General features: G+C 48.1%; 2 protein-coding genes and 1 pseudogene across 4 annotated transcripts in view; 2 read left to right on the forward strand and 1 right to left on the reverse strand.

Annotated features, from left to right (window-relative positions):
- The first annotated feature begins 788 nt into the window (after positions 1–788).
- On the forward strand, positions 789–5,820 carry GHRL (ghrelin and obestatin prepropeptide). Of its 2 annotated transcripts, none has more exons than XM_066245063.1 (4): positions 789–922; positions 1,147–1,263; positions 4,877–4,985; positions 5,688–5,820. In XM_066245063.1, the coding sequence occupies exons 1-4, from the start codon at positions 815–817 to the stop codon at positions 5,705–5,707; spliced, it is 354 nt and encodes a 117-aa protein (XP_066101160.1). In that variant the 5' UTR covers positions 789–814; the 3' UTR covers positions 5,708–5,820. The 2 variants fall into 2 exon arrangements, with proteins under 2 accessions (XP_066101160.1, XP_066101161.1); XM_066245064.1 differs by having other exon boundaries at positions 1,150–1,263.
- Positions 5,821–10,878: 5,058 nt separating this feature from the next.
- The window catches only part of TATDN2 (TatD DNase domain containing 2), a 34,692-nt gene continuing 20,197 nt past the window's right edge, over positions 10,879–25,373 (reverse strand). The window contains exons 4-8 of one of the 2 annotated variants that reach the window (XM_066244692.1): positions 22,101–22,985; positions 16,361–16,488; positions 13,905–14,088; positions 13,313–13,482; positions 10,879–13,165 (exon numbers count right to left, since the gene is read on the reverse strand). In XM_066244692.1, the coding sequence (XP_066100789.1) occupies positions 13,342–13,482; positions 13,905–14,088; positions 16,361–16,488; positions 22,101–22,985 (1,338 nt within the window). In that variant the 3' untranslated portion in view covers positions 10,879–13,165; positions 13,313–13,341. Of the gene's footprint in view, positions 13,166–13,312; positions 13,483–13,604; positions 13,703–13,904; positions 14,089–16,360; positions 16,489–22,100; positions 22,986–25,373 lie in introns of those variants that run through there. The other variant, XR_010727282.1, reaches the window with a different exon arrangement.
- LOC136314357 (small ribosomal subunit protein eS24 pseudogene) lies at positions 20,783–21,169 on the forward strand (annotated as a pseudogene).

Consider the following 25,373-nt stretch of genomic DNA (forward strand, 5'->3'; position numbering starts at 1 on the left):
CACCTGGCATGCCCACCAGGGGGTGATGCTCTGTCCCTCTGGGGCGTTGCTCTGTTGTGACCAGAGCCATTCTAGCACCTGAGGCAGAGGCCATGGAGCCATCCTCAGCACCCAGGCCAACTTTGCTCCAATGGAGCCTCAGCTGCGAGAGGGGAAGAGAAAGACAGAGAGGAAGGAGAGGGGGAGGGGTGGAGAAGCAGATGGGTGCTTCTCCTGTGTGTCCTGGCCAGGAATCGAACCCAGGACTCCTGCACGCCAGGTCGATGCTCTACCACTGAGCCAACTGGCCAGGGTGGTTTGCTTATGGGTTTAACTTACCGGCTATTCACAGCCCATCTGAACCCAGGGGAGGCTGCACAACCTGAGGCAGCCTGGCTACACAGACATAACCAGGCTTAGTAGCTACCCCAATCCCCCACATCTCCTGAGGACCTTGCTGGCTCAGCTTCATCATCCCTGTTAAGAAAACTGACAGGGGAGCTTATGCTCCTTGGGGACTGAGATAAACCATATGGGGAATCCCACCACCAAGGGTCCTGCCCTGAACAACCAGTCTTGGAAGAAAGCACACACATCCTTCAATATACTCCCACCTTGGGAAGGCAGGCAGAGCTGCCTCCAGGTCCAAGTCCTTCACCTTGTCTACTAGGTTCCTGTTAGTTGAGGCACAAGGAGTGGAGGGGAGGGGAGTGGAATGGAGGGGAGGGGAAGGGAGAGAAAGGTGGAGAGGGGAGGAGAGAGGAGGGGAGGGGAGGATATGCTGCCTAGAGATACATGCTCCTCCAGACCCATCTGTCCCAACCCAGCTGAGGCCATGCCCGCCCCAGTGACCATCTGCAGACTACTGCTCCTCAGCGTGCTCTGGGTGGACTTTGCTATGACAGGCTCCAGCTTCCTGAGCCCAGAACACCAGAAAGTACAGGTGAGATGTCTTCCCACAAAGCTCCACATTCTAACTGGGTGTCTCATTTCAGCCCTGCCACACAGCAGCCAGTTGTGTGACCTGGGCAGTGGCTTAACCTCTCTGGGCTGCAGCCTTCTGGAGCACAAAGGAGGACCCTGGGTCTGAATACAGGGCCACGCCTCTATCTGCTTCTGGAAGGTATGGGGGGCTTAAGGCCCCCAAATATCCCCTGCTCTCTCTAGCAGAGAAAGGAGTCCAAGAAGCCACCAGCCAAACTGCAGCCCCGAGACCTTGAAGGCTGGCTTCGCCCACAAGACAGAAATCAGGCAGAAGGGGCAGAGGATGAGATGGAAATTCGGGTAGGTTCCTCTGTAGTTTCATGCTTCCTTGGCAGGGGAGGGGATGTGGGCCGGGGGAGATGGCCTGCACAGAGGTCCACTTAGCTACTCAAGAATGTAAAATAGCCTGAGCAGGTGGTGGCGCAGTGGATAGTGTCAGACTGGGATGATGAGGACCCAGGTTCGAGACCCCGAGATCACCAGCTTGAGCATGGGCTCATCTGGTTTGAGCAAAGCTCACCAGCTTGGACCCAAGGTCGCTGGCTCGAGCAAGGGGTTACTCAGTCTGCTGTAGCCCCACGGTCAAGGCACATATGAGAAAGCAATCAATGAACAACTAGGTGTCGCAACGAAAAACTAATGATCGATGCTTCTCATCTCTTTCCGTTCCTGTCTGTTTGTCCCTATCTATCCCTCTCTCTAACTCTGACTCTGTCTAAAAAAAAAAAAAGTAAAATAGCATGAAAATAGTTGACTGTGCACTGGGCTCTACCAGGTCTTTGCCCATAAGGAGGCAAATATCTAAGAGAAGTAACTTGGCTGCAACAAAATGTAAATGTGCAAGGAGCCATGAACAGAGGAGAGAAGTAGGGGAGGGAGAGGAGCAGAGGGGGAGGGGCAGAGAGGAGGAGAGAGAGCAGGGGTTTTATAGAGTATCAAGGTAACCTTCCTGAAAGGCTGGCTGTGTGTGTTCCTGGAGTGTTCTCATGGGCATTAGGTGGCCAGACACCTCCCTGCAGAGAAACCAGAATGCCCCTCAGGTGGTACTTAATGGCAGTCAGTGTATTGCTGAGGGCTGATATTATTGCCCTCATTGCATAGATGAGGAACAGAAGTTCAGGCGATGAACTCACTTGCCTGAGGTGCCACTGCCAGAGTGTGGCAGAGGTAGAACTCGAGGTCATGGCTGACTTCAGTCCCCAAAGCCCCTGTTCCTCCTTACGGCTCCAGCAGAGTGGACAGTGCTTCTCGCTCAACTCTCTGCCTGAGAGAAGGTGAACTGTGTCCTGCCTTGGCCTCTCCAACTACCCACCAGCCTCTTCTCCCATCAAGGATGAACTCCCCAACCCCTGCTCTCTCTGACCCCTCACCAAAACCTAGAAGTGTTCTTAGGCACTTCCTTCACACCACCTGTGACATCAACCTACCACATGTCCCACTTGATGGCCTGCAAATCCTTAAACTAAAACCAGGGAAATTTCCTAATGAGACTGCAGAGCCCCACCACTGGTCCTCACCCCAGAGTAGCTCTAAATTGGCGCAGATGGGGAAGGTTTCAGTGGCTGACAACTCACGGCAGGGCTGGACAACTGGGAAATTTCCCGTTTCCAGAAGGGCTGACCTCAGAAAAGGCCCACACTGCCCCAAATAGAACCATGCCTGAAAGGTCTGGAGGGTGTTAGGGGTGCCCGAGGCAGGTGGGGGCTGCAGAGCTGTGGACATGTTCACCAAGCCCTTCCTGTCCTAGGGTTTCACCTCTCTCGTCACAGGCTCCCTCTCATCCCCCAAATGTTTCCCCCTAAAATCGAGTTACAGAGCTAGAAGGCTTTTCAAACCAAGTCCTACCCATTCCCCCATTCCACCCATCTCCCACTGAGCAGATGAGACATTGAGGCAAAAGGGTGCCTTGTCAGGTCACCCAAAGCTGGTCTCCCAAACAGCCACCACGCCTCCCAATCACCCCTGCCGCCCAGTCCCAGCCAGCAGGTCCTGGATCGGTGGTTCCTAAGACATCAAGTTCAGGTGAACTGACCACCCACATTAGCCACGGGGGTGAAAGAAAAATAAACCATTTCTGAAGGGGGGTAACAGACGGGCCCAAATTCCCTACAAAATCAATCATGCCATTCCCCACTCACTCCACCTTCATGGTGAAAACAAGTGGGGAAGGTTTAGTTTTAAAGCAGTAGTAGTCAACCTGGTCCCTACCGCCCACTAGTGGGCGTTCCAGCTTTCATGGTGGGCGGTAGCGGAGCAACCAAAGTATAAATAAAAGGATAGATTTAACTATAGTAAGTTGTTTTATAAAGATTTATTCTGCCAAATTTAGCGAAAATCTGACATAAAGTACTTGGTAATCATTATTATATGCTTTAACTTGCTGTAACTCTGCTTTATAAATTTTATAAAGTAAAGTTACTTCCCTACTTTATAAATCACCATTACTGTGGAACCGGTGGGCGGTTAGAAAATTTTACTACTAACAGAGATATAAAAGTGGGCGGTAGGTATAAAAAGGTTGACTACCCCTGTTTTAAAGGAACAAACAGCTATTTGTTGTTTTAATATCTTCCCTGAGCATGTTTGCTCATCTGTAAAATAGGAATAATAGTGGCACCTGCCTGGTAGGGAGGAACCAAGGACTTGATACAGAACAGAGGAAGGTGCTCAGCCCAGGCCTGACAAAGGGTAGAGCTCCACACCAGGTGATGCCACACTCGAGACTAGGAAAGGTTCTGAGACTGGAGCCCTCCAATGACTCATGGAGATGTTCAGACATCTCAGTGACCAACACAGCCAGGTACTGAGGCAGCTGCTAGATTGAGAGATACAGATACAGTCTCTGCTCTCAAGGGAGGAGACGATGACATGGCTGCAAACAGAGCTCCCTCTCATTTCCCCAAAGCTTTTTTGTGTGTATTTTTTGGACAGAGACAGGAATGGAGAGAGATGAGAAGCATGAATTCTTCCTTGCGGCTCCTTAGTTGTTCATTGATTGCTTTATCTTATATGCCTTGCCTGGGGGCAGGGGGAGGGGGCGCTCCAGCAAGTGAGTGACCCCTTGCTCAATCAAGTGACCATGGGGTCATGTCTATGTTCCCATGCTCAAGCCAATGACCCCGTGCTCAAGCTGGTGAGCCCACACTCAAGCCGGACGAGCCCATGCTCAAGCCGGCGACCACGGGGTTTCGAACCTGGGTCTTCCACATCCCAGCCTGAGGCTCTATCCACTGCGCCACTGCCTGGTCAGGCTCCCCAAATCTTTTAGCACCAATAGTCATCACAGACAATGCCAAGAAAGTAGGGAAAATGGGGTGCTTTGCCTATGGAAGAAACAGAAACAGAGGAAGAAAGAATTTATCTTAGAGCATCTTTCAAGGAAAAAGTCAGCTTCCTGTCTGACACTGCACAGAACAGAGGCCTGTACCTATGGGAGGAAGAACACCTGGGAAAGGAAAAAGAGATGGGGCAGAGACCATACCTAGGCAAGTGCTATGTATACCAGGTAGGCCCACCGTCCAGGTCTCCCTCGAAGGGCCTGAAATCTCACCATTGGCAATTCAACCTTCTATCTTCCCAAACTGCAAGGCGGGGGGATGGCGGGGGGGGCGGGGGCTTGATCTAGGGGACCCCGTGGTTTTTATCAGCAACCTCCTTAGAGGTAAAGGAAGAGAGTGCAAGGTAAGTGTCCTGAAGATGGGGGGAGGGGCAGTAAGAACAGGCCTAAGAAGACAAAGTGACTGAGCTGTCCCTCAGTGGTTACCTGCTGGGCCCATAGGCCCATTTCCCTCCTTACCTCTGTGATGAGTCCCTGAGAATCCAGGGCCTCCTTTGGGATGGGGTATTTCGGGCAGGGGTGTAGGGGTATAGGTATAACCTAACCCTTCCTGTGTCCTCCCTGCTCGCCTCCTAGTTCAATGCCCCTTTTGATGTTGGAATCAAGCTGTCTGGGGCACAGTACCACCAGCATGGCCAGGCCCTGGGGAAGTTTCTTCACGACATGTTTTGGGAAGAAGCAAATGGTAAGTCTTTGCCTGCATCAGGTCAATTCAGTTTCCTCAGAATCCCAAATGTGAGACGTTTTCTTCCCTGACCCTGCCTCTCAAAGAGCTTCTAATACCTTGTTCCCAAATATTGGCAGAAGCAGGCTGGGCTGGGAGTTGTGAGTGGCTAGGAGAGGGTTTTGTATTCAAAAAGGGTGCTAAGTTCCAAAAACTACCAGTGAGCCGCAATTTTATTAACCATAGATGGAGCTAACACCCACTATGAGCATATAAAATCAGTTGGTATTACAGGCCCTTTACTGTGTAATTTTACTTCACAAACAAAAGGAATTGGTGCTACATCCACAGTCAGTTAAGCAATTTTTTTGGTTTTGATTTGAACCGCCTCTTACCTTATAAGGATACCACCCAACTTTTTCCTGATCAAGGAGGCAATACCTGCCTCTGGAAGCACCCTACAATCTGCAAAGCATGTCCCTCACCAACATGGCATCACCCCACCCCACCCACCACGTGAGGGAGATGGAGAATTGCCCTTACCCTGTGGTGCAGACAGGGAGACCAAGACTCAGAGCTTCAAGGTGACCTGCCCGAGCCTCAGTCCAAGGCTTCCCTCATTACAATACACCACCTCAGCAGTCACCACTGTGGAAGAAACGCCATCTTTGATGGCGGTGACCCAATTGCAGACAGACTTTTGACTTGGCTTCTTCTTTTCAGATGCCCCAGCGGACAAGTGACCATCCACAGGGCCGGCCCACCTGTTTTCTCTTCCACCCTCAAAAGCACTTACCTGGCTTTCAGATTGTTCCTACAACTCAAGGAGCTGAATAAACATTCAAACTGAGTGCCAAATGTTCAAAATGAGAATTATTTCACCCAAGAGGAAAATTTCACAGTTCACTGAAAAAAAAAACCTTACTGCTCTATGGTCAATGGAAAGAGACAAGAAGGATATGTAACATGCAGGTGTGCATCCTTAGAAAACCAAACTAGACCAACTCATACAAGCTAACTACTGGGGAGAGGAGAAAAGGGAAAGACAGAAAGCAAAAGAGGAAGGAAAGGAAAAGGGGAAGGGGAAGAGGGGGAAGGAAAAGAGATGAGGAGCCTGACCAGGCGGTGGCGCAGTGCACAGAGTGTCGAACTGGGATGCGGAGGACCCAGGTTCGAGACCCCAAGGTCGCCAGCCTGAGCGCGGGCTCATCTGGTTTGAGCAAAGCTCACCAGCTTGAGCCCAAGGTCGCTGGCTCAAGTAAGGGGTTACTCAGTCTGCTGAAGGCCCGTGGTCAAGGCACATATGAGAAAGCAATCAATGAACAACTAAGGTGTCGCAACGAAAAACTGTTGATTGATGCTTCTCATCTCTCTCCGTTCCTGTCTGTCTGTCTGTCCCTATCTGTCCTTCTCTCTGACTCTATCTGTAAAAAAAAAAAAAAAAGTAATAAATAAATACATGTTAAAAAAAGAAGATGAGGCCTGACCTGTGGTGGCGCAGTGGATAAAGCGTCGACCTGGAAATGCTGAGGTCACCGGTTCAAAACCCTGGGCTTGCCTGGTCAAGGCACATATGGGAGTTGATGCTTCCAGCTCCTCCCCCCTTCTCTCTCTGTCTCTGTCTCTCTCTCCCTCTCTGTTTCTCTCTCCTCTCTAAAAATGAATAAATAAATAAATAATTTAAAAAAACATGGAATAGCCATGATTTTAAAAAAAAAAAAAAAAAAAAAAAAAAGAAGATGAGGAGAGGGAAGGGGAAGGAGAAGGGGAAGGAGAAAGGGGGAGGGGAGGGGGAGGGGAAGAAACACAGTTCCTTTAAATAGCAGAGATTCCTGAGTGCAAAGCTGCAGTGAGAGAAAGAAAATGCAGGTGACATGATCAGAGCTAACATCCACTGAACTAGCATTCAAGATCAGAACAGGATTCTGGGAATGCCAAAGCATGAGTCTAAAGTTATACATTAGTGGGTGCTGACAATGGTGATGAGCCACACTGCTTGGCAAATAACTTCTCCTTCCTCCTTGTCTACTATTGAGAGCCAGGCAAAATAGATACCACCTCATATGGGCAAAGCAGGCCACTGTCTCCATTACTTCCCTGATATCAGGTAGGTGTCCTAAAAATTTCCACGTTCAGCTCACAGATGAATTGAGCCTCGATCCTTAAGTTCCACAATTTAATTCCAGTGAAGACACCAGCCTTCCTAGGAGGAATGTCACTTATCAGTCATTTATACTTTACCATAAACATATTTACAAACTGATTTCTGAAAACTGGTGGTGATGGACGGGTAAATCAAGAGAAGGCTTCAAAGAGAAGCACTGTCAACCAGCCCCGTCAGACATATGAACCCCTCACAGAAATACGCAGGACACCCTCTGCAGAGTTGGGGTAACATCTGCACTCTAAAAAACCTCCATTACAGAGGGCTCTAGGAGCCAAATATCCTCTCAGGTAAAATCCTGGCACCTGGCACTCACGGTACACCCCTATAGTCACTAACCACTGATCAGACTTATGGAACCCAACTGCCACACCTCCATGAGGAACTGCATGTGGTAGAACGTCACTTCCCTCACCAATATGGCACACCCCCAAGCTACCCACCAGATGAGTAGTCAGTCGGAGAACTGCACTCACCCTTAGATGCTGATCTGGGAATTTCTTAGAAATGCAGAATCTCGGGCTCTATCCCTGCCCAACTGTATCAGGATCTGCATTTCAACAAAATCCCCAGGCTATTAATGACTATATGAAGTGGCTTAGAGGAAGCTTGATACTATTCAGGCAGCACACAGCACCCTGCACAGCCAGGGGGCCCCACCTGGCACAGAGCAGGTGTTGCATGCCATGTAACAAAAAACTCAGACCTGATCAGGTGGGACCCTCAACAGAACTGTGAACACATGAAAAAGGTATCCTGTTTCTTCTCTCACCTTCTTCCCATTGCTTTAGAACAACTTCTGTGGTCAACTCCACGTCCATCTGCTAGGCAGATGGCATACAAAGCACACACGCACATGCACACACTTCCATCTCTCAGATGACTACAGACACCTAATTATATGACTACACAGTGACTTCATTCATCAGGTCCCTGCTTCCAAAATCATCTTCTCCTAAGCCTCAGTAATGATCACACACTGAAACATGTTATCACCATTAAAGGAATTTTAGGTGTTGGAGAACAGGTGCACTAAGTGGAGGAAGTGAAAGAAGTAGAAGTGGAGGGGAATAACCTTCCACAACCCCCAGACAACCAGCCCCTAGGACCCAGCCCCCTAGCACAGAGGCCTAGACTAACATGCTGTCCCAGAGCTTAGGCACATCCCAGCTCCACTGTTTTGTAGGGACACAACCCTGATCACCACTAACCATTCCCACAGCCTTCTAATAGCCAGAGAGGAGGATCAAAGGCCTAGGAACCCAGCTGCTGATCTGGTAAAGCAGCAGCTATGGACTGTGCTGGGGAGGAAAGAATTCAGGGGGAGAATGGGTGCCAGGCCTTGGCAGGAATGCGGGAGGGGGTCACCTAATACTTTCTCCTCCCCACCTCTACCACCAAAGGACTCAGCAAGCATTCTCTCCCACTTGCCTGTATCATTAAAAAAAAAACAAAAAACAGATGTTAAGCACCCACCCTGGACTGGGAGATCTCACCCAGGACAGGCAGCATGATGTGGTGGAAAACTATGGGCTACAAACTCAGACACATATTTGAGTACCAGTATATGATCCAACCAAAACATTTCTCAGGTTCCTCAAATTAAAACATATACCTCCCTGGGTTACTATGGAGAATGAACACAGTTATCTCCTTTGAGGACACCTGGCACAGATTAGTCATTCAATTATTCTAACAGCCACCATTTACCAAATTCCTACTGTGACCAGGCACTGTTCTAAATACTTAGATGTAATTTCTGTTAATTTTCACAAGCCACTTAGGAAGAAGAAAACTTAAGTCCACAGACATTAACTTTCCCAGGTCACACAGCAAATACATTGCCCATTCATATCGGAGCTGTAGTGCTCAAGTCCACACTTTTCATAGCGTAGTGTCTCCCAGTGTTAATTCCCTTGCCTTACTCCTAGTGCCAAGGGATTTGTGTCCGTTTTTTACTTTCTTTTATAATACACTGGGTCACCTTCAAGCCAACAATTGGCAGAAATAAGATATCAAAGGAAACAAATGACACACTTGAGAAAACACAGCATTTCAAACAATCCTTAAACCTGCTCCTCCAGCATCATTTAATGATACCACCAACTTCAGGTTCTCTGCGTGGGATGTGCTTACCACTGGGGTGAGCAAGATACGTGCTGCAGGAAAATCTCCTTATAAAAAAACTTACTTTGTCTTTTAGGATATACCTGGTACATCAGTATGGTAGCACATGTATTTAACTCATTGTACACTTATAGGTGTGTGCTCAGAAATTCCCTTAAGACAACATGAAAAAAAAGAATAGAGACCCATGCTTAGCTACCTTTCTTAATCTAAATCTACTTCCCAACATACCAACAAATAAACCCTGACAGATCACAGGCTGGCCGACCACTGAGCATCTTTGTTTGACTGAGTTTATTCAATTAGTTGCCCTTGTTTTATAAAAATAAGTGGTGCAAAAATGAAGGTCCTGACAGTAAATGAATAGTATTGCTCTCAAACTAAATAGAAAAGATATAAAACACCAGAAAAGCCAACAGTGGCAGATTTCCAGCTACAAACAGACTGTCTCTGAGTGGATGCAGTCCACTGTGTGTCCAATCAGAAAGGAACTGAGCCAAAGTGAAGGAATATGCTAAAAATGCACAGTTCGCCTGACCAGGCGGTGGCGCAATGGATAGAGCGTTGCATTGCGGGATGCAGAGGACCCAGGTTCGAGACCCCGAGGTCGCCAGCTTGAGCGTGGCTCATCTGGTTTGAGCAAAGCTCACCAGCTCAGACTCAAGGTCGCGGGCTAGAGCAAGGGGTTACTCGGTCTTCTGAAGGCCCACGGTCAAGGTACATATGAGAAAGCAATCAATGAACCACTAAGGTGTCGCAACAAAAAACTGATGATTGATGCTTCTCATCTCTGTTTCTGTCTGTCTGTCCCTATCTATGCTTCTCTCTGTCCCTGGGGGGGGGGGCAGTAAAAATGCACAGTTCATAACTGAGTCTCAAAGATAAGGCTTTAAATAGGTTTCAAATTTGTTTAGCATTCTCAGAGCAGAGCCTTCCTTTTCACAGGTTTACTTTTGGTTTGCGCTTCTGTATTCAACAATACCTCAGTACCAGATTAGAAGACTGAATGCAAGGAGTAAAAGAATTTCCTCCAAAGTCTGCCTTAGGCATCAGAGGAGTTCCTCATCCAAAGTTCATGGTAACACCGATTCATCAACACCATACCTGAGAGCTTGGTAGTTCTTCCTCCTACTGCACTGCTCTGAAAATAAAGGAAGAAGTATCCTTGTAGTTTTTAAAGGCTAAACAGCAGTACATCCGAGTTCCCAAAGTGTAAAATGCTCAGACAGCGGAACTTTTAAGAAGGTACTATGCCCTATCTCCAGTAGAATTGTGCAGAGGCACACGCACACTTGACAATGTCTCCAGACCTCTGGGTTCCCAGGTTACGAAGTTGGCCAACAACTGAACCACTCTTCTCATTCTGGAAACTCTTAACAAATATAGAGAGCGGCCTAACCTGTGGTGGTACAGTAGATAAAGCGTCGACCTGGAAATGCTGAGGTTGCCGGTTCGAAACCCTGGGCTTGCCTGGTCAAGGCACATATGGGAGTTGATGCTTCCAGCTCCTCCCTCGTCTCTCTCTCTCTCTGTCTCTCCCTCTCCTCTCTAAAATGAATGAATGAATGAATGAATGAATGAATGAATGAATGAATAAATAAATAAAATATAGAGAGCATGGAGTTGGCTGAGAATCCATCCCTTTATTTTCAGAAATTGACAGCCAGGGGTAGGGGTAACACAGGCATTCTGGCAGCAGAGCAAAAACAATCGAGTCAGCCACCCAAAATCAAAACATTGCTGACCAGCTTTCATGCCCACAGCACAGAAATGGTAATTCTGAATCCTAGAGATAAAAGTATATAGCACCTGTGCTTTACCTCGGCAGGAAGACTGCACAGGCCGAGATATCCAGTTTGTCATCACTGTTAATCACTGTTAACCCTCTAACACAGGACTCATTAGTTTCCCATGTAGGCAGTACTAATAAATTACAGGGCTTGTGAAGGAGATGGATACACTACAGTTCACCTGGGTGACAATGAAGCACTCTGAAATATTTAGTAGTTCCCCAAATCTTCCAAACAAGAGAACAAGCCCCGATTCCCCACACTGGCAAGTTTGAGGCACAGACAGCACACAGCTAATCCGTAGAAGGTTGACAGTGAATCAAGGCCCACTTCGCGGCAACTTGTGTACAGGGGGCAAGACAGGAACACCATATAGGAAATATGTTAAATCCATTATCTCCTAACTTACAAGGCTCAAATGCACCTTCCAAAAATAGCCAGAGAAATCCAGCGTTAAGTGATGGATTTTACAATTTTAACCTATCAGCTTCCAAGAAGCACACAAGGAATTTGGTGGCCTGTCTCACTGTAGAAGGTTGGGGTCAGGATCCTTTTGGACCAAGTAGAGTGTCTTCACACCTAACCCTTGACCACTGTCACATTCCAAGGCCTGTAATGAATACACCTTTACAAGGCACAGGCAGGAAGCAGAACATAGCTCGAAATGTGAGATGACCCAGCTGCTCAAAAGTCAAAGGAGGCCCTGGCCAGTTGGCTCAGCAGTAGAGCGTTGGCCCCACATGTGGAAGTCCCAGGTTCGATTCCCAGCCAGGGCACACAGGAGAAGCGCCCATCTGCTTCTTTACCCTTCCCCTCTCCTTTCTCTGTCTCTCTCTTCTTCTTCTGCAGCCAAGGCTCCACTGGAGCAAAGTTGGCCCAGGCAACTGAGGATGGCTCTATGGCCTCCGCCTCAGGCACTAGAATGACTCCGGATGCAACGGAGCAGTGGCCCAGATGGGCAGAGTGTCACGCCCTGGTGGGCATGGCAGGTGGATCCTGGTCAGGTGCATGTGGGAGTATGATTCTTTGCCTCCCCACTTCTCATTTCAGAAAAAAAAAAGTCAAAGGAGAGTTTCTCATTTCCAACAGAGAAAGGGGACAGAGGCAAAGGCAAGGGAAACCATGAGTAGGACTTAAGATTTATAAACACCAGGCCTGTTTGTTCTGCAAAGGCAACAGAACTTGGCTGAGTGGCCCCAGCAGACCTTTGGAGAATTGAACTGATTTACTCTCAACCTGGGATGGGCACACAAGAGGCCATCCATCATATGCAAAGAAACAAAATGAGTATTTCTGGTCCAGTGTTCCAGAAGGGGGTAAAAATGGAACAAAGGGCAGCTGGGACCCTGACAGCAGACTAGCAGGTAGCTACTGCTCCAAACCAGACCCTTATCAGTTTAACAAAGTCAAGCCACAGCCCTGGGGCATCAGTAAATGGGAACACCTTCTTTGGGGTCCTTTTCCTCAAGAAGGCCTCTTGCTTGAGTTCCCCTATCTGTCCAGATCTCCATTAACCAGGACTTTCCCTGGACAATGAGTGCCCTTCTGCCCCTCTGTACTGAGGGCAGTAGGACCAGTGAGAGTAGCGGTTGAGGTCCTTCCCCTGTGCCGATGCAGAGCTGACACAGCGAGAGCCAAACTGAAGACTTATCCAGGGGAGGGCGACGACTCCATGGCTGCAGGGGGTGACTGCAGAGATCTCTGGCGAAGATCCCCCACAGGAGATTTCCCTCTGGGAGTTCACTCTTAGAACTGAGAACCAGCAACCAAGTTACACACCAAGGAGGAGGTAACTTTATTCACAAACTGCTCAAACACACAGGCTGCAGAGAATAGGGACTGGGATTGGCAAACTTGTTTTACCCTTCTACCTTACCAGCCTTTCTTCTTCCCTAACTGCCCTGGAGCATGTGGCCAGGAGGCAAACCCCCACTGTCAGCCTGCTCCACTGAACCCCACCACCCAACCCACCCGCCAGCCAGAAACAAAAGCCTTAAGATGAGGTTTCAAGGAAAAAATCCCATTTCCTGTCCTGATTTTCTCCATTCCAATGGCCTCTCCAAACCCTGGGACCCAGGCAGAGATGAAACCCAACCTTTGTTGTTAGGTCACTGGTCGTCCTGGAGAACAGGGAAGAGAAAAGGAAGAATGTTTCAAACCAAGTTCACTCAAGACAAATCACTCTGTGTTTATAATCTCTACATTAATAAAATGCAGCAAAAGACACTTTGTCCTGATTTATAAAAAACATATGTGAATTTTATCACCTTTTATAGGAGACTCCTGCACCCTCTCCTCAAAGACTGTAGAGACGACTGGTGTTCTCACGCAAGGTGGCCAAGGTGCGGGAGAGCGGCTGATCTTTGACCCTGGCAATCTCTCGAACTGTATGCAAAGCCAGGCCTGGGTGGGCATACTGACAAAGGCTCTTGGGAACCTGGAAGATATCAAGCATTCAGAACATCGCTGTGCCTCCTATGCAGTTATTACAAAGAACTCCCTCCCCGGCCCTTCCCCAGTAAGGACCTCTTTGGGGCTGCCCTGTAGAGACCCCTTTACCTGCAGGTGCAGGGAGAGTCCTAGTCATGGGGGGCTCTGGGTGAGCAGGGTCCCACGCTTCCTTGGACTACCCTCTACAGGGTAGGGCTTTGCACTGCCTGGAAGAGAGTGGTTACCCTTCAGCTTCTCAGCCCCCTAGACTTTTGGTCCTGCAGAGCAATACAAGGAGACATCTATACAGCCAAGGCTGGGACCTGGAAGTCACTGGGGCTCGGGCCCTGCCAAGCTTGTAAGGGTGACCACCCACCTCCCTACCCTCTCTCTCCTCAGTGCCTCAACTCAACATGAAGACATGCCTACCTGTCGAGGCAGGAAGTAGGGGGCATCAGTTTCCACGATGATTCTCTCCAGTGGGATCTGTTTCAGAGCTTCCCGGGCCTGCCAGGCAGAGGAGTAAGTCAGGACTGCCGTGAAGCCCACAGACATGTTGGGAAAGTGCCTCAACAGGGGCTCGATGACCGGGTAGCTGCCAGTGAAGCAATGCCTGGGAGAAGAAGTCCAGATTAGCATTCTCAAATTCCCTCTGTAGCCACCCCTACTCCTTCTAGACATATAACCCTTTGTTAATTACTTTCTGTGAATAAATTTCCAGAAATGGAAGACAGCATGCAAAGGAAGGACTCCACAGTAAACACAAAGGCTGGCTCTAACACAGTAAGACCCAAAATGACTCGGTGAGCAATGCTCACCCATAACCCATTACACTGCACAATACTATACAGCTACTACATATACACAAAGAAAACTATACAGAAATAATGTCCAAGAAGATACAGTAATAATACAGGAACAGGGCATGCTTATAACATGGAAAGAGAAGCAGAATTTAAAACTGCAGCTCCTCTAAGATTACAAACTACTGTAGGTAAAAATTACATCCATGTAGTCAAATGAACTCAAAGGAAACAAAAAATAAAAACATCAGGCCTGGCCTGTGATGGCACAGTGGATAGAGCATTGACCTGGACAGCCATTGCCAGTTTGAAACACTGGACTTTCCCAGTCAAGACACATACTACAAGCAACCAATGAACAACTAAACTTTAGCAACTATGTATGAGTTGATACTTCTTGCTCCCCCTCCTCCCCCTGTAAAATCAATAAAAATCTTTAAAAGCCAAAAAAAAAAAGCCCTGGCCGGTTGGCTCAGTGGTAGAGCGTCGGCCTGGCATGCAGGAGTCCCGGGTTCAATTCCCGGCCAGGGCACACAGGAGAGGCGTCCATCTGCTTCTCCACCCCTCCCCCTCTCCTTCCTCTCTGTCTCTCTCTTCCCCTCCCACAGCCAAGGCTCCATTGGAGCAAAGTTGGCCCAGGCGCTGAGGATGGCTCTGTGGCCTCTGCCTCAGGCGCTAGAACGGCTCTGGTTGCAACAGAGCAGTGCCCCAGATGGGCAGAGCATCACTTCCTGGTGGGCATCGGGCGCATGCAGGAGTCTGTCTGACTGCTTCCCCATTTCCAACTTCAGAAAAATACAAAAAAATAAATAAATAAATAAGATAAAATAAATAAAAGCCAAAAAAAAAAAAAAAGGCAGGGAGTGAGACTATGGGTAAATTGGTAAATTTTCTTAATTTGATAGCTGTTCATGTTCTTAATTGTTAACCAATCTGGAAATTCAGGGCTTCCTCCAGCCACAACTCCCTGTTGAGCTATATTAGCCCTAATCTTCCTACTACCACCCTAAGAATTCAAGTCAGCCCAAAAGGAAGCAATAAAAAAACAACAAACCCAGAAGAGCCAAGTGACTGTGCTTCATCTGTGGTGTGTGCCACCAGTTAGAGGTCAGACTTCCGTCTCTGCTTGGGTACCTGTAGGGCAGAGGCCTACAGGCCCAACAAACCTGACAGCCCACCCACTTCTGCCACATCAAGACCTGGTTTGGGTTCTAGACTCCCTGTTACTTTCAGTTAACCCATCTCACCCATCTTGAAAGAGTCGCCCAGACCCCTTTCCAGTCAGGCTTAGCTAATGGCCCCTCCTCTGGCTCTCACAGCATTTATGCCCACCTCAGCCCCACGCCCTCTACAGAAGGCACTAGCTGCTCTGGCCAGAGAGCTCGGTGGTTAAAACATACTCCAGAAGCACAAAGGTTGCCGCTTCAATCCCTGGTCAGGGCACATACAGGAACAGATCAAGATTCCTGTCTTTCTCTCCCTCTCTTCCTTTCTCATTAAAATCAATAAATAAAAATTTAAAAACAACAAATAAAGGAGTCAGCAGCTGATTCATCTGTTTACCGTAGCTGAGCCATCACCCAGGACAGGTACATGGTAAGAGATCAGAGACTTTGTCAAACTGAACTTAAGAACCCCTAGATATCATTCAGGTAAAACACATCCTGCACTGTGCTGAACTTTCAAATTCAAAAAAAGAAAGAAAATGTTTATGTAGGTGCCCCGGAGTCTTCCTGCATGCGGTTGTTAGATTCCACAGCAGCCTCTCCCACCATCAACAGTCCTCATTTCTGAGAACAGAAACTCCATGTTAGCCTGCCACCTGGCAGGACAGAAAAGCCCCCGCCTTGCTCACTGGTGATTTAAGAGTATTAGCTCAATCCATGTAAAGTTGCAGTTTTATAAGTAAAAAATGTTAAATATCAGAAATTTCATATGGTTCAACCTAATAATTTTTAGAAAAGATACTACATAAAGATGTAATATTATCCATGCTCTCCTACTGAGTTTTCATTTTTCCAACTAACATCCTAGACAAAAGGATGCATTCATTTCATTTGCCCGCTGAAGCTCCCACCTAACCTATGGATCTTGTAGTCTGAGGGCACAAATTTTTTCATGATGCTCAGCAGATCTTCGTCAGCTTCTCGGCAATGAATCACCAACGGCTTCTTTAGAGACACGGCCAGCTGAAGCTGTCTCTCAAATACCTAGAAGACAAAGTGACAACACGCGTGGGTTAGGACCATTTTGAACACCCAGTCCAATGGGCAGCCCCACTGTCTCCAACTCTGTATTTTTTCTTTTTTTTGTATTTTTCTGAAGCGGAAACGGGGAGAGACAGTCAGACTCCCGCATGCGCCCGACCGTGATCCACCCGGCACGCCCACCAGGGGCGACGCTCTGCCCACCAGGGGCGACGCTCTGCCGCGACCAGAGCCACTCTAGCGCCTGGGGCAGAGGCCAAGGAGCCATCCCCAGCGCCCAGGCCATCTTTGCTCCAATGGAGCCTTGGCTGCAGGAGGGGAAGAGAGAGACAGAGAGGAAGGAGGGAGTGGGGGTGGAGAAGCAAATGGGCGCCTCTCCTATGTGCCCTGGCCGGGAATCAAACCCGGATCCCCCGCACGCCAGGCCGACACTCTACCGCTGAGCCAACCGGCCAGGGCCAACTCTGTACTTTTAAACTATACTAGGCCCTGTCCGGATGGCTCAGTGGATAGAGTGTTGACCTGGCATACAAAAATCCTGGGTTCGATCTCCAGTCAGGGCACAAATGAGATGTGATCATCTGCTTGAGTCCCCAACTCTCTCCCCCTTCTCCCCCCCCCCCCCCCACAGCCAGTGGCTCAATTGAATTGAGTGTCAGCCCTAGATCTGAGGATAGCTCAGCTGATTTGAGCACTAGCCCCAGACAGGGGTTGCCTAGTCAGTGGATCCTGGTCTGGGTATGTGCGGGAGTCTCTCCATCTTCCCTCCTCTAAAATAAAATAAAATAAACTATACTGTATAATGTACAGTAATAGATAAGACTTACTGGGTCTTACTAAAAAGCCAGGTAACACTCAAAGCATTTTAGGTAGATTATAACCTGTAACCCAGTGGTCCCCAACCCCCGGGCCACGGACCGGTACCGGTCCATGAGCCATTTGGTACCGGTCCGCAAAGAAAGAATAAATAACTTACATTATTTCCGTTTTATTTATATTTAAGTCTGAACGATGGGTTTTTTTGTTTGTTTGTTTGTTTTTTGTATTTTTCCGAAGCCGGAAATGGGGAGGCAGTCAGACAGACTCCTGCATGCGCCCGACCAGGATCCACCCGGCATGCCCACCAGGGGGCGCGTCGCTCTGCCGCAATCAGAGCCATTCTAGCACCTGAGGCAGAGGCCACAGGCCATCCACCCTCAGCGCCCGGGCAAACTTTGCTCCAGTGGAGCCTTGGCTGCGGGAGGGGAAGAGAGAGACAGAGAGGAAGGAGAGGGGGAGGGGTGGAGAAGCAGATGGGCGCTTCCACCTGTGTCCTGGCCAGGAATCAAACCCGGGACTCCTGCACGCCAGGCTGATGCTCTACAACTGAGTCAACTGGCCAGGGCCCGATGTTTTATTTTTTAAAAAATTACCAGATTCCCTCTGTTACATCCATCTAAGACTCACTCTTGATGCTTGTCTCGGTCATGTGATACATTTATCCGTCCCACCCTAAAGGCCGACCTGTGAAAATATTTTCTGACATTAGACCGGTCCGTGGCCCAAAAAAGGGGACCACTGCAATAACTCTCACAAGCACCCTAAGGTGGGTACTCTTAGCCCATCATGCAGTTGAAAAACTGAGGCTCCAAGTGAGGTCAAGTAATTTGCAGCTAAGAACCTGTAGTGTCAGCATTCAGCCCTGGTCATGTGGCTCAGTGGATAGAATGGTGTCCTAGCACAATGAGGCTGCAGGTTCAATTCCCAGTCAAGGTACATATGGGAAGCAGCCAATGAGTACACAACTGAATCGAACTAAGCAGAACAACAAATTGATGCTTCTCACTCTCTTCCCCCTGCCCCCCTCTCTCTCAAATCAGTAAATTAAAAAAACAAAAATACTAATAGCCTGACCAGGCATTAGCCTGAGAGGCATAGGACCCAGGTTCAAAACCCCGAGGTTGCCTGGCCTGTCGTGGCGCAGTGGATAAAGTGTTGGCCTGGAACGCTGAGGTCACTGGTTCAAAACTCTGGGCTTGCCCGGTCAAGGCACATATGGGAGTTGATGCTTTCTGCTCCTCCCCCTTCTCTATCCTCTCTCTCCCTCTCTCTCCCTCTCTCCCCTTCTCTCCTTTCTAAAATGAATAAATAAAATCTTTAAAAAAACAAACAAACAAAAAAAACCCGAGGTTGACTCTATGAGCTTGAGCACAGGGTCATTGGCTTGAAGGTAAAATCAGACATAACCCCATAGTTGCTGGCTTGAGCAAGGGGTCACTGGCTCAGCTGTAGCCCCCCCCCCCACAGTCAAGGCACATATAAGAAAGCAATCAATGAACGACTAAGGTGTCTCTCCCTTCCTGTCTGTCCCTAACTGTCCCTTTCTCAAAAACAAAACAACAACAAAAAACATAACTGCCTGACCTGTGGTGACACAATGTTGACCTGTGTTGACCTGAAATGCTGAGGTCGTTGGTTCAAAACCCCGGGCTTGGCCCTGGCCAGCTGGCTCAGTGGTAGAGCGTCGGCCTGGCGTGCGGGAGTCCCAGGTTCGATTCCCGGCCAGGGCACACAGGAGAAGCGCCCATCTGCTTCTCCACCCCTCCCCCTCTCCTTCATCTCTGTCTCTCTCTTCCCCTCCCGCAGCGAGGCTGCATTGGAGCAAAGTTTGCCTGGGCGCTGAGGATGGCCTGTGGCCTCTGCTTCAGGTGCTAAAATGGCTCTGGTTTGCAACAGAGCGACACCCTGGTGGGCATGCCGGGTGGATCCCGGTCGGGCGCATCGGGAGTCTGTCTGACTGCCTCCCCGTATCCAGCTTCAGAAAAAGTACAAAAAAAAATTTACCAAAAAAAAACCCCCTGGGTTTGCCTGGTCAAGGCACATATGAGAAGCAACAAGTATGAGTTTCTGCTTCCTGCTCCTCCCTCCACCTTTCTTTCTTTCTCCTTCTCTCTCTCTCTCCTCTCTAAAAATCAATAAATAAAAATATTTTTAAAAATATATGAGAAATGGCTTGTGAAGAATTTGAAAAATGACTCCTAGCCTGACCAGTGGCGGTGCAGTGGATAGAGCACCAACCTGGGACGCTGAGGACCCAGTTTCAAAACCCCAAGGTCACTGGCCTGAGCACAGACTCACCAGCCTGAGTGCAGGGTCTCTGGCTTGTATGTGGGGTCATAGACATGATCACATGGTCAATGGGTTGAGCCCAAAAATTGCTAGCTTGAAGCCCAAGGTCACTGGCTCAGCTGGAGCCCCTGGTCAAGGCACCTATGAGAAGCAATGAATGAACAACTAAAGTGACTCAACTATGAGTTGATACTTCTCATCTCTCTCAAAAGAGAAAGAAAGCCTGGCCTGTGGTGGTGCAGTAGATAAAGTGTTGACCTGGAATGCTGCAGTCCCCGGTTCGAAACCCTGGTCAGGGCATCCATGGAAGTTGACGTTTCTTGCTCCTCCCCACCCCTCTATCTCCTCTCTAAAATGAATAAATAAAAATCTATTGAAAAAAAAATTAAATAAATAATGACATCTAGACGGTCTGAACAAGAACAATTAAATTTTTAGTTTTTTGGTTTTTTCTTGAGAAGCGGGGAGGCAGAGAGATAGACTTCTGCATGCGCCCCAACTAGAATCCACCTAGCAAGTCCCCTACTGGATGATGCTCTGCTCATCTGGGGCTGCTGCTCCGTTGTTCAGCAACCAAGCTTATTGTAGCACCTGAGGCAAGGCCATGGAGCCATCCTCAGCACCTGGGGCCAATCTGCTCCAACTGAGCCATGGGTGCAGGAGGAGAAGAGAGAGACAGAGAGAGAGAAGGGGCAGGGGGAGTAGTAGAGAAGCAAATAGTCATTTCTCCTGTGTGCCTTGACCAGGAATCAAACCCAGGACATCCATACACCAGACTGACCCTCTATCACTGAGCCAAACAGCCAGGGTAATTCTAAATTCTTTAGTCCCCAAAATAGAGAAACCATATTTTTAGATTTTTTTTTTCTAGCAAGAGAGAGACAAAGAGTGGGACAGACAGCAGCTAGGAAGAGAGAGAAATAAGAAGCATCAACTCATAGCTGCAGCACTTTAGTTGTTCATTGATTGTTTTCTCATATGTGCCTTGACCAGGGGCCTCCAGCCAAGCCAGTGACCCCTTGTTCAGGCCAGCAACCTTGGGCTCAAACCAGCAACCCCAGGGTTTCGAACCTGGATACTCAGCATCCCAGGTCTACACTCTATCCACTGTGGCACCGCCTGGTCAGGCTGTTGTTCAAGGTCAACAACTAAAAGAGAAATTAAAATTGTCAGCAAGTGGACCGCCATTATGAACACAGTAACTATCCAGAGCAGGAAGTTCACAAACAACAGACTACTTTAGCAGAAACAAATGGTCATTGATGTCCTTCACTCCAGGAAGACTACAGCATTTAAGACAGAAAGTTGGGAAAAATCTAGCCAAAATGTGTAAGACCATGCCAAATGTCCTCTATGTGTTTGGATTCAGAATCCACCTTGGAGGTGGCAGGACAAGTGGCTTTGGCATGATTTATGATTCCTTGGATTACGTAAAGAAAAATGAACCCAAACACAGACTTGTAAGACACGGCCTGTATGTGAGGAAGATCTCAAGAAAACAGAAAAAGGAACGCAAGAACAGAATAAAGCAAGTCAGGGGACTGCAAAGGCCAATGTTGGTGCTGGTAAAAAGTGAGTTGGAGATCGCCTGACCTGTGGTGGCGCAGTGGATAAAATGTTGACCTGGAAATGCTGAGGTCGCCGGTTCGAAACCCTGGGCTTGCCTGGTCAAGGCACATATGGGAGTTGATGCTTCCAGCTCCTCCCCCCTTCTCTCTCTCTGTCTCTCTCCTCTCTCTCTCTCTCTCTCCTCTCTAAAAATGAATAAAAAAAAAAATCTTAAAAAAAAAATAAATTATTAAAAAAAAAAAAAAGGCCCTGGCCAGTTGGCTCAGTGGTGGAGCGTCAGCCTGGCGTGCAGAAGTCCCGGGTTCGATTCCCGGCCAGGGCACACAGGAGAGGCGCCCATCTGCTTCTCCACCCCTCCCCCTCTCCTTCCTTTCTGTCTCTCTCTTCCCTTCCCGCAGCGAGGCTCCATTGGAGCAAAGATGGCCCGGGCGCTGGGGATGGCTCCTTGGCCTCTGCCCCATGCGCTGGAGTGGCTCTGGTTGCAACAGAGCGACACCCCAGAGGGGCAGAGCATCACCCCCTGGTGGGCAGAGCGTCACCCCCTGGTGGGCGTGCCGGGTGGATCCCGATCAGGCGCATGCGGGAGTCTGTCTGCCTGTCTCTCCCCATTTCCAGCTTCAGAAAAATACAAAAAAAAAAAAAAAAAGTGAGTTGGAGATAGGAAAACAAGACAAGTAAAGATTCTCCAGTGACTTAACTGTGGGATTAAGACTAATAAACTAAGAACTTTATTAAAAGAAAAATAAATAAACAAATAAGTTGTAGCTCAGTTCATTAGAGCATTGTCCCGAAGCACGGACATTGCCAGTCAGGGAACATATAAGAACCAATTAATATTCCTGTGTCTCTGCTCTCTCCCCCTTCCTCTATCTCTAAAATAAAAAAAATTAAAAAAACAAAAAAAAAAGCTATAAGCAAGCTAAAGAGAACTTCATTACCTTGTGCTGTTCTGGGACAGGTGTGGTGCACTTATAAGAGTAATCCAAACCCATTTCCCCAAATGCCACAGCCTTGGGATGCCTTAAGGCTTGCAAAAGATTTCTTTCTTGACTCTCAGTATAGTAACGTGCAAAATGAGGGTGACAGCCAAAGGCCCCCCAAACCAGATCCTCTTTCAACAGCTCCTCCCACAGGCAATCTGTCAGTGTCCTGGGATCACAGAAGTCTGAGATGCAGCCCTGAAATTCCTTAGGGAAGGAGCTGCTATAAATCCTTCTAAACTTGCTGAAGGTTCCTTTGAAAGACAACTTGGAATAAAGCATGTCCAAGTGACAATGGGTATCAATGAAGCCCTCCTCTAGGTTTGGCTCCCATTGGCTCCTTGGCAGAGAGCTAGATGCATGTCCTTCACAAGAACGGGGTGGTGCCTCCTCCTGGAATGTTCTTTTCTCCTTCACCTGATCTTCTAAACTTCTGGAGAAACGAAATGAGCGAGAAGTCTGGGATCTGCCTTCCTCTGTCTCCTCCAGCTCTCTGGAGTTGTTCTGGGAGCTCACTGTAGGGCTAGGGGAATAATCACGCAGGAGGCCCTGGCTGCTCCTCCCAGCCTGCAGGGTGTCATTGCTGCTGCTGCTGCCCATGGAAGGGTAACTAGAAGGCTTGAGACTGTTGGTACAATAGCTGGCGTAGTCACACCAAGGACTACTATACAAATGAGCCGGATACATGACATAGTCAGTGGGGAAGGCAGAAGGCTCTGGAACTACCGAGGGTTTCAGCAAGATGGGCTCCTCCTGAGAGAATCTGACCGTGGAGACCTCGTCCACGTCAGACCAGTCACTTCCAGAAGAGGTGTTCTCTATCACCACCTCCCTTTCTTTAGGCTGCAGAAAAGAAACAACAAAGGGTTAGCCTTCCAGTGTGAAGACAGACTCCTATACTCAGCCATCTGTAGAACATAACTCTGGCTTGTTTTTTGGCCATGGTGAAGGCTTCACAGTGGCTCATTATCTCACTCTGTCACTAGTTTCCTTAAAACTTCCAGGAAGTGAGTCAAGTTACAACTACCAACAGTCCAATCAGGCCCAGGGGATCAACTCATAATGCCATCTCTAAACAGCATCTCTAAATGCTATACCTGCACCCATTTCTGTATGATCCTTCTGGAGAAAAAGTGCTCTGTGTATTGGGGGTTTCAGAAAAAAGCAATGCCAGGAATCTCATTTCCAACATGTTCTAATACATTCAAAATGCAAAACCAGAGGCGGATTTAATGGCAGGCGCAATGAGCACATGCCCTGGGAGCCAACTTCTGAAGGGCCCCACAAAACCCTGACTTTACACTTTTTTCTAATGATACCAAGTTTGGTTTCATACGTGCAATTTTAACATTAATATTACATAATATTTTTTATTTAAAAATATGGTCCAACATGTATTTTTATTTCCGTTTCCCCCCCCCCACCCCGAAATGAGAAATGAGGAGGCAGAGAGACTCCCGCATGTGCCCAACCGGGATCCAACCAGCATGCCAGCTAGGGAGTGATGTTCTGCCCACCTGGGGCATTGCTCCATTGCAACCGGAGCCATTCTAGCGCCTGAGGCGGAGGCCATGGAGCCATCCTCAGTGCCAGGGTCAATTTTGCTCCAATGGAGCCTTGTCTGCGGGAGGGGAAGAGAGAGATAAAGGGGAGAGGGAAGGGTGGAGAAACAGATGGGTGCTTCTCCTATGTACGCTGGCTGGGAATCGAACCTGGGACTTCCACATGCGTGCTGACACTCTACCACTTGGCCAACTGCCCAGGGCCTCTCTTTTTTTTAAGGGACCCCATACTTTCTTCTGTGCCCGGGGCCTCAACCAACCTTAATCCACCTCTGTGCAAAGCCACAGAGTTGTGGCAGCTGTTAAACGTGTCCAGAAATTCTAACACTACTCCTAATTGAAGATGGGATGTGTGACTCCTCCCCTTGAACCTGGGCCAACCTAGTGATTTATTCATAACCAACAAAATGAGTAGTGAAACTATGCAACTTTCAAGGATAGGTCAGAACAGCCTTGCAGCTTCCCTGGTTCGCTCAGCTTGCTCCTCTGGGGAAGCCATCCAAGACCACATGCTAAAGAGGTTACACGTAGGTGCCAGCATCGACAGCTCAATGTGTGAGTGAACATCTTGGACGTCCAGCTTGTTCAGCTTTCAGACTGCAGCCCTCACAATATCTGAATGAAACCACGTAAGAGCCCCCCCCAGCAAGGTATGCCCAGTATAGACCTTTCTGGATTGCTGACTCATCAAATTGAGAGCAAAATAAAATGGTTGTATTACATCACTAGGTGCCACATTAACCAGAACAACTATACACTGCATTAAGTCAAGTTAGCATGGCCAGAATCGAAGTTCTACAAGGTCAGGAATTTTTATTTTCTTCACTGATGTCTTCTGAACAACTAGAACAGTGCCTGGCATATAGTGAGAGCTCATAAATATTTGTTGGAATTACTCTGTAGAATAAATAATGCAATAGTACATAACATTAATAGTTAGCTTCACATCAGAATATCCAGGGAGCTTTAAAACACAACTTTTTAAGGCCTACAGACCCTGAGATATTGTAATTAAAGGTTCAGAGTGGGTCTAAGGAATCTGTATTTAATTCTCCATGCAATTTAATTTTTACCATGCCAAAAACATATGTGAAAAGGTTTCATCAAATTAATGAGTGGGAAAAATGGCAGAAAGGGGAAAAAAATAGTTTCTTCAATACATACTATAAAGAGATATGATTGTCATCTAAGCCCTTGAAAGGCTGTAAATAGTCAAGTTGGCCAAGAAAAGATTTTCATAATTTCTTTTTGGGAAAATGGGAGACCAGCTATATTAAAAACTGCCTTAGGCTCAAACTGTTATGGTAAAATTTAAAATTATGTTTATTGAGGGCCTACTACACACTAGCACTAAGTAAAGTTAAGTGTTCAGCAAACGGTAGCCCACAGCCAAGACCAACATACTGCCTGCTGGTGTCAAGTTTTATGGCCTGACCAGGAGGTGGCGCAGTGAATAGTGTGTTGAACTGGGATGCAGAGGACCCAGGTTCGAGACCCCAAGGTCGCCAGCTTAAGCAAAAAGCTCACCAGCTTGAACCCAAGGTCACTGGCTCCAGCAAGGGGTTGCTCGGTCTGCTGAAGGCCTGCGGTCAAGGCACATGGGAAAGCAATCAATGAACAACTAAGGTGTCGCAATGAAAAACTAATGATTGATGCTTCTTGTCTCTCT

This window comes from Saccopteryx bilineata, chromosome 10 (genome assembly GCF_036850765.1).
Source record: "Saccopteryx bilineata isolate mSacBil1 chromosome 10, mSacBil1_pri_phased_curated, whole genome shotgun sequence".
NCBI classification, from domain to species: domain Eukaryota; kingdom Metazoa; phylum Chordata; class Mammalia; order Chiroptera; family Emballonuridae; genus Saccopteryx; species Saccopteryx bilineata.